At 35.1% G+C, this 9,460-nt stretch overlaps 1 protein-coding gene across 2 annotated transcripts; it reads right to left on the minus strand.

Moving 5' to 3' along the window:
• Window positions 1–3,847: 3,847 nt before the first annotated feature.
• Window positions 3,848–6,566, minus strand: LOC145052956 (uncharacterized). 2 transcript variants are annotated; one of them, XM_079000901.1, is made up of 11 exons: window positions 6,283–6,566; window positions 5,913–5,991; window positions 5,683–5,794; window positions 5,452–5,555; window positions 5,247–5,364; window positions 5,042–5,135; window positions 4,722–4,859; window positions 4,542–4,632; window positions 4,352–4,463; window positions 4,183–4,263; window positions 3,848–4,093 (listed from the first exon to the last, which is right to left on the minus strand). In XM_079000901.1, the coding sequence occupies exons 2-11, from the start codon at window positions 5,975–5,977 to the stop codon at window positions 4,088–4,090; spliced, it is 921 nt and encodes a 306-aa protein (XP_078857027.1). In that variant the 5' UTR covers window positions 5,978–5,991; window positions 6,283–6,566; the 3' UTR covers window positions 3,848–4,087. The 2 variants fall into 2 exon arrangements, with proteins under 2 accessions (XP_078857027.1, XP_078857026.1); XM_079000900.1 differs by having other exon boundaries at window positions 4,188–4,263; window positions 6,283–6,565.
• Window positions 6,567–9,460: the final 2,894 nt, after the last annotated feature.

Raw genomic sequence — 9,460 nt, forward strand, 5'->3', positions numbered from 1 at the left:
GATTACTTCGACTCCACCAGGTCTCTTTACCGATACCCCTTTCCACCAACCTCATCCTAGGTTTCCCTAGGGTACTCTCCGACCTACTCTCCGCCATCAGCTGCACAGGAGCCCCTACCATTTCCCCTAACTAACTTGCAGGTACTATTACATATCCGCTCCTTAGTTAGTTGGAAATAGCCAAAACCCCCATAGCACAAAGCAAGCAGCATTCGTGCATCGAGTAACCAAATCAGACATAACCTATACAGGCCATCCTACTGCTGACTAAACAGCCCTAGCATACAACTCATACAATAGGCATATAAGGCATCCTCCTAGATCCTTAGCCCTAACTAGCATGCGATTATCAGAATCATATATCAGGCACACAAGGCATCTTCCTAGATCCTTAGTCTTATTCTATCATGCAATTCTGAATCAAGCCATATAGCAAACCATTTTATCAGGCACACAAGGTATCTTGGGGAAAACTTATTTGAGCCCGGCCGGTCGCATGCATCACACACCTTGTCTTTCGTAAAACCTTTCGCTTAGATTTTTAGAAAACCATTTTATTGTAAAAATCCTTTAGCCCCTTAGTTTGAGTCCAGACACCCCCGAGGGCGTGTCCGAATCCCTCAAACAGAGCTCTGATACCAACTTGTAACATCCCAAAATTCAAGCCCAAAAATTTCATTTTTGATTAATTAATTTATAAAACATTCATTAGAAAATACTGTATAAACACATCATCTCAAAACCAAGTGTCATATTTGAAACCCACAACCATGAACAAAAGTCATATCATAGTACAATCCCAGAAAACACCGTGCGGAAATCATATACGAGTATGTGTGATGCCATGCTACGCCGTCGACTCCTTCCCCTTGGATGAAGAGGTACCTAAAACCAAAAACTGAAACCGTAAGCACAAAGCTTAATGAGTTCCCCCATCATACCACATACCATACAATATCATCGGTATCTTTCAACCGGTAATCATCAACAGTATCTTTCAACCGGTAATCGTCATCGGTATCTTTCAACCGATAACTGGGGACTATTCCACCCCCTACCACTAGCATACAATAGCAAGATATAAGCACACATTCAACATATCCGGGTACTGACCTACCGCTTGGTCCTACAGACCTCTATCAAGGAAAACTATCCCTATCAAGCAACATATCATACATATATAACTCATAACCAAACGCATACCAAAACAAGATAAATTATCCCAAAGACAATTATCTTCTAGATACTCCTCAATGGTGTGCCGGCATTGTGGCCTTAGACCCACCCTTACTGGAAGGTAACTCACATCGTAGCTGCTGAACTGTGCGGGAATCCTCTGACTGCTGCCGCTGCTGCTCCGGAAATCCTCCGGCTATAATTCCCACAAAACATTTAGTCAGAAACTGACATTTACCCTTAGGGTAAAATGACCATTTTACCCCTTGACCAAGTCAAAGTCAACTTCCAGTTGACCTGACTCGCCGAGTTGACTCGTCAACTCGTCGAGTCCCTATCCTTCCATCAGACCTCATACCCGCTTCTACTCGTCGAGTTAGGCAATGACTCGACGAGTTTTCCTTCTAAATAAACACCGACTGAATCCACATCCGACTCGCCGAGTTGTATGAACAACTCGTCGAGTTACTCTTCATCCTATGAACACATTCTGACCTCGACTCGCCGAGTTGATGAACAACTCGCCGAGTTCCATGAAGATTGTCTTGGACTCGCCGAGTACCATGAACTCCCAGAACACTTTGCTTAGTCCAGAACGTGGGGTCACTCCCCGGGACTCTCTAAAACCCTTCCACAATCAACTGGTCTTTATGACCTTCACTGATATGGGACCAAAACCCTTGGACTCGCCGAGTCTAGGAATGGACTCGCCGAGTTGGTCACATCCCTCACTAAGAACTCCGATTTCTGATGTACAACACTTAACCAAATGATAGATCCAGGCCCCTAAACTTGATCTAACACGTAAAGTTACAAACTTTACGTGCATGCATGGGACATTAGAGCTTAAAAGGCTCTAAAATGGTTCTTTTGTTGCATAGGGCCTTCCTTGGTACAAAAGCAACCTAGATCTGACTTGTGGCTCATAAAATGACATAATACAGAAGCCCAAACCCCCAACCATGTTTGCAAACATGGTTGGCCACCAAAAATGGCTTATAAAAGCCCTAAATCACCCCAAAGAGGGATCTAACAAAAGAATGAGCAAGGTTCAGACTTTATACCTTCCAAAGACTACAAATGGTGAACCAAACTCGAATCCTCCGGTCCCCTCTTGATCCTTCTATGCTCTTCCTTCTTCCTTGAGACCAAAACTCACAAGAATCACTCAAAAAGCCTTAGATCTTCACAAAAACGGCTAGGGTTTGCTATGAGGAGTGTTTGGGAGCATAAAGGGGAAAAGGAGGCTGCATAAGGTTGTTTAAATAGGGTGCAAACCCTTGGATTAGGGTTTTTGTCCAAACAGCGGCTACTCGCCGAGTCCGCAACTTAAACCCCGCGCCTCATCCCACTTCTACTCGGCGAGTTAGTCCTTCGACTCACCGAGTCCAAGGCCAAAAATGCAAAAATAAAGGAAGATTTAATAACATAATACATACCAAGAACCAGGTGCTACACCCTCTCTCATCTCCAATGTCATCACTAAGCTCTCATCGGAGTTTCCTATGTCTGGCCTTGGTCCTCTTTCCTTTTTCTTGGCATATCTGCCAAGCCCAGTTCTGACGCTCTTTTTCTCTCTCAAACTGCATTTGTTCAGGAGATTCTCTCACATGCAGATATGACTACGTGCAATCCCTGTAACAACCTGGCTAATACGAAATTCATACTTTCCACTGCTGGAGAGTCGATTTTTGATCTGACTCTCTACCGAAGCCTTGCAGGAGCCCTTCTATATTTGACTTTCACTCATTTTGATATTGCTTATGTTGTTCAACAAATTTGTCTGTACATGCATGATCCGCGTACCCCTCATTTTTTTGGCTCTTAAACGCATCTTAAGGTATCTTCATGGTACCCTCTCTCACGGTCTTCACATTTGTCCTTCAGCCGTCGATCGCTTGGCCTCTTATTCTAATGCTGATTGGGTCGGTTGTCCTACCACTTTTCGGTCCACATCTGGTTCTATGTTTATCTTGGAGACAATCTCGTTTCCCGGTCCTCGAAACGACAATACATCGTCTCTCGTTCTAGTGTCGAAGCCGAGTACCGGCGGGTAGCTAATGTAGTTGCTGAAACTGCTTGGCTCAGTAATCTCGTTCTTGAACTTTATTGTCTCTTTTCTCATGCTACGGTTGTCTTTTGTGACAATGTCATTGCCAATGTTCTAAATAACGTAAGGTGTAACTTGGCGGCAATGTCAAGCTTCAAGCTTTTCCGAGCCTTGGCAAGCTACGTCGTTTGTAAGGCGTGACTTAAGGCGACAATTTTGTATATAATTAATATTTTTATATGTATTTTCAACTATTATTCTATTTTATACATATATATGAGTTATAGCGGCGTTTTGGTAAAGTTTAGCGGCATACACAAGCCTTGGAGCCATGGCTCACCTTGACGGAGCCATGACGAGCTTTTTAGAACCTTGGTCATTGCTATGTACCTTGCCTCTAACTCGATTCAGCACCAAAGAACCAAGCATATGGAAATTGATTTACATTTTATTAGGGAACACGTTGTGATTGGTCATGTGCGTGTTTTGCATGCCCCGTCAACGTATCAATATGCAGATAGTTTAAACATTCGAGAATCCCATGTTCAAACTAAGGGGGTGTGTTAAATATATATTCTAGTTAGGGTTGTTTATTTATTATTGTGTGGTATAGAGACCCCATTGTAAATGAACTTTATATATATAATGATCAATATACTCATCCCTAGGTAAGAGGGATTTCCACAATTCTTATTAGATATAACTCTTTATAACTATTTTCCAAATATTTTGTAAAAAAAATATTAACCATTGTTCCATATATATTATCAATCGAATTTTACACATTGCCCAATTTAATTTATGTCCCATAAGTGCTTGGCAGCTGCATTACACCGTGTCATTGAAAATGTGGACCCACACCTATACCTAACAGCATCAACATCATATTTGCATCAGAAAGTGTAAATAAACATCATTCCATTCTATCTATTCATTCATATTTCATATATAGCTACCTTACCAGGCATATTAGGATTTTGTAATGATCTACTTTCCATACTCAACATCTTCAAGGATATCATTCGCAAATAATCAGACTGCAAACCAAATAATTAAAAAAAAAAAATAACAAAACATGATATGTCAAATGTCATAGAAGAATAGAAGACACAACAAAGTACAAACCTGACTTGTTGCAGCAGTATAAATCTTTTCTTCAAACCTCACAGCTATTTTCACAAGTTCATTTAGCCCCTCATGTCCAGAGAATGGAAGATGCCTCTTCAAGGTATCCAATCTACAACAAAACCAAAAGCATAATTTAAATATTTTAAACCACATCAAATTAAAAAATTAAGAAAATATAAATACAAACATTTTGTTCACGATCCTTTGTCGTGAATCTGGTTGCAGCTGAGCCCTCCATTCACCAGATTCCATAATATTAAAAGAGGATTCACCCATGGCTGTAACAATGTTATCTCTTGTATTTATATTTTAGTTTTTCACTTGTAATAATGTTATTTCTTTGTAAAAAAATAATAATAATAAAAACCTTGCTTTCCATTTGAAACGATGTTATTGTGCATTGTCTGTGAGAACAAAAGTTGTTGTCCTTGTTGAGGATGATTAGAGGGGGCATGAATAGGATGTGGAAACCCTTGGATGTTCACTTGCTGCATTACTTGAGAACCTGTTCATTGAGAACAAAAAATATATATATATATATATATATATATATATATATATATATATATATATATATATATATATATATATATATATATATATATATATATGTGGAAAATTCCTTACAAAAATCATAATTATAAAACTAATGTTATAAAGATTAAATGACAATCTATCTGGAAATACCTGAGGGGTTTACACTATTAGCAACAGAGTTTGAGTATTGTGATCGAGCCTCCATGGTCAACATCTTCAAGGATATCTTTCGCAAATAATCAGACTGCAAACCAAATTAATCAATTAACAAAAAAAAATTTAGAAAAAAAAGATAGGTCCCACAAAGTACCTTATCATAAATGACATGGAATAGAAGACACAACAAAGTACAAACCTGGCTTGTAGTTGTTGCAGCAGTATAAATATCGCCTTCCAACCTGTCAGCCATTTCCTTAAGTTCATGTAGCCCCTCATGTCGAGAGAAGGGAAAATGCCTCTTCAAGGTATCCAGTCTACAGCAAAAGGAAAATGATAATTTAAATATTTTAAACCACATTAAATTAAAAAAATTAAGAAAATATAAATAGTTAAATACATACATTTTGTTCACAATTCTTTGTCGTGAATATGGTTGCAGTTGAGCCCTCCAATCAGTAGGTTCCATGCTCTGCATCTTCAATGATATCTTCTGCAGATAATCAACCTGCAAACCAAATATAAATGAAAAGTTTTAGTCCCCAAAGTACATCACCACATATCAAACTACTTCATTCATTTTTCTATTTAATAACTACTTCCATTCCATCTCTACACAAAAATAAACAACAAACCGGGCTTGTTGCATCATTATAAATCTTCTCTTCAAATCTCACTGCTATTTTATTAAGTTCGTCTAACCCCTCTTGTCCAGAGTATGGAAGATGCCTCTTCAAGGTAACCACTCTACATAAAAGTAACATGAACAACAAGGTTAGCATATAATCAAATGCTTAAAACACATAAATTTAAGAAATTTAGGAGAAGGATGTGATCTGTAAATGGTAAATAGTTAGATACATACATCCTGTTCACCATCCTTCGCCTTGAAGCTGCTTGCAGCTGAAACCTCCAATTGCTTGTATCCATCACCTAAGCTAGAACTATATTTGTAACAGTCAGAAATTAATATTTGTAGAAAAAGATTAAAGTCTCCATTCCTATCTGGAGCTAAAATTTAGTATCAACACAAAATCATTTGGGCAAAAGAGTGATCAAATGTAGCGATCTCTAAAATTTGAGTTCCAATTAGCAAATATAAGTTGTGCTTACGATACACTAGATATCAAATTTGAAAATTGAGCATATAATTAGAGGTGTGTTTTAATTCTAGCGATCACCAATTAGCAACTGTTTGGGTAAAAAGACGCTCGGCAATTAAACAGCGTACATACCAGACAAATGCCTAATTCTTCTTGGAGATAAAGCAATTGGACTCTATCTGAAAATCAAAATCCAACAACTCAAAAGTAAACGATCGAGTATAATCAGAGATTGAATCGATTTGCGTGTAACAGATGGTGTTGCCGTGAGATGGTCGCCGGTGACAAAGACGTGAAAGACGATCCCTACTTCGACGGAAGACGAGACAGTAGAGACAAAAAAGGAAGGCTAGCAAGAAACTTATGAAGAAATTTCGTAGGAGTTACAGATATATTGACTCACAAAGCACAACACCATCTTTTTTGTAATATTTCATGTAAACACGGAATCTCAATAGTCAATTTACTTTTTAAAAAAAAAAAGTGTTTGAGAAAACTCCAACAATGGTCCCTCCACTTTTATTTTGTACAAAGGTATAAAAAATATTTCAATTTGAAAAAACAAGTATTTATTTGAAGGTTTTATTATGGATTTGATCCATAAAATTAACATTAGTGTACTTTTACTCTTACTCTTATATATGCTAAGATGATTGCCTTGACCTTAAATCTATATTTTCAATTTATTTTATTAATATGTATTTATATTATCTATTGGGCTACATTTACATCCCATCATTTCAAGATCATCCCTACCAAACATCCATTTCGCACCGTAGATTCTAACAAGCCCCATAGTCTTCTCCGATGACCACCATTTTCTCTTGTAAGACTGAAACCAAAAGTTAAAACCTAAGCAAAACAAGAAAGCCAAAAACTATTTTAGTAACAAGAAATCAAGGATCATTGCATAATTTATACAACCATGGTTAATGAATAAAGATTTATGGAAAGTATTCAAAAAGTTAATATGTTCAAATCATCCAAAAAAAACATCATTAATCCACTAGTATGTGGAGTCATCAAACCCCAGCCTACCATCCTGTTTGGACGGTGGATATATTTTAGGTTTTAATGGCTTCAATTCCTTTCGTCAGAGGAGGTGACCAGGTAGAGTTAGAATTTTTTTTTTTTATCCGTTGAATAAGTGAGCAAACCCAGACAATTAGAAACACACCAACGATGTAGAGAATGAAGTCCGAGCTTGGTTTCTATGTCGAACTCTCTATCATCCAATCTATTAAGCATTACATCCACTTGTCGGTGTCTAGCTCCCCCATCGACCCAAACTCTGCCAAAAAAATCAGTGAGCCTTAACCCTGATTACTACTAGTGATTACGGTTTAGGTTCGGCAACTAAAATCCAGTTGTCTCTTCGATTCCAACAACATTTGTCGCACTTCATTCAAACAAACCTGAAAACTTGTATATTAGGCTAAACGATATCATACCGTTTTCACCGATGGACATCTTGACATTTTGCAAATTCTGCAACTTTTAAAAATGGATAGGGTGTGAGCTTTTTGTTTAACGCTAGCAAAACCCACACAAGACACAAAAAAATTTGATTTTTGCCAAAGGTAAATTTCCACCGCCGGCACATTACCGTCGGTAAAACAAAAGGAAGGGGGTGGTGTTCACCACCAGTAAATGGTGCCACATGAGCATACAGCCGGTAAAAAATGTATAACACCGTTCAGTCTTATGTTCAGCCTTATAACAAGAGATCGATGGTTGATGGTGGTCCAAAATTGTTTTACATCCACGGTGATCATGTGTTGGAATCTCTAATGAAAGAGAACCGGGAAATGTAATGTATGAGTTTGGGGTTAAAATAATAATATATAATAAAAATAAAAAGTAATGTGAATTATTAATTTCCCTGAGTCTTGATATATTTTGGTTAGTAGTGCTTAGTTTAGGACCAAAAGTACAATTAAACTTTGCTATAAGAACTATTTTTACGAGTTAGATTTTTTTTAGTCTTTAGCCACAAAAAATACAAACCACATGACAATGTTTGTAGTTTCCTCAAAAAATTATTTGATGAATAAAATTTTATAATTTATAAAATAAATTTGAAACCTATTATTTATTTTTTAAATGGGTTATCTTTTATGGATTTATCTTATAGACTTTTTGTTATAATACTTAAAATCAATCAACTTTCACGACATAATCTTAATATATAATTAATTTGAAAATATTTAAATATCTTTTGTGACTTAAGCTATCAAAGAGTATATAAAATTTTAAATAAATTTGAAATATACATATTAAATTCAAAATATAACTAACTAATATCATTTTACAATATAACATAACTAGGTTAGAGACCCGTAAAAACCACAGGTTTATAAAAAAAATTAATTTTATAGCCACAAAATTACATATAACAAAATGAATGAGAGCGTAACATGTGTTAAAAAAAATTATTTATTAAAATAAATTTGAGATTATTTACATTTTCTTATAATATATGTTAATAAAATAAAGTTTTTAAATTTTAGATATAATAATAAAATAAATATTCTAAATAGTTGATTAAAATCCATATAGTGATAGATCCATTATCCTTTAGTCGAAATTTCTTCAAATCCCCTTTATCATTTTCTAGAACCAAAAAGTATCCATGAAATTTATATATATATATATATATATATATATATATATATATATATATATATATATATATATATATATATATATATATATATATATATATGCTTAGGTTATTGTATTTTAAGTAATTATTGTGTTATTGTATGCATAAATATGAGCCAATCACTTTACTTATTTTAAGAAAGTGATTAATACATATTATAGAATTAAAAATAATCGAAAAATATCATCTAATTTAACTAGAAGGGTATTTTAGTCAATTAATATTGATTTAATAAAGAAAATTTGCATATTTTAAAGGATTATAGATTCTATTAATTTTAAAAATTCAATTTTACGAATTATAAGGCTTTTAATTCAGACATTCTGATAGAATATGTTTGAGTATGTTCAAAAATAAAAATATTCTAGAACTATAAAATAATAAAAATATTCTTGAACATATTTTTTGTAGAATAACAAATTCTCTAATCAGCAATTGAAGAATTAAAGCAAAAATTATATTAATTCTTATAGAATACATGTAACAATTGTTAAGAATTTCATTTATTGTTAAAAAATAAAACTAAAAATCTTTCAAATCGGGAAAAACATCAAAATCAAACAAATACACTAATTTATTCTAAAAGAATAATGTTGCTAAGAGGCGTCGTTCAAATTTCGTGGTTCGTTCTGCAAGCATCAACTT

Source organism: Lactuca serriola, chromosome 5, assembly GCF_051521515.1.
Source record: "Lactuca serriola cultivar US96UC23 chromosome 5, Lser_US96UC23_V15, whole genome shotgun sequence".
Taxonomy (NCBI): domain Eukaryota; kingdom Viridiplantae; phylum Streptophyta; class Magnoliopsida; order Asterales; family Asteraceae; genus Lactuca; species Lactuca serriola.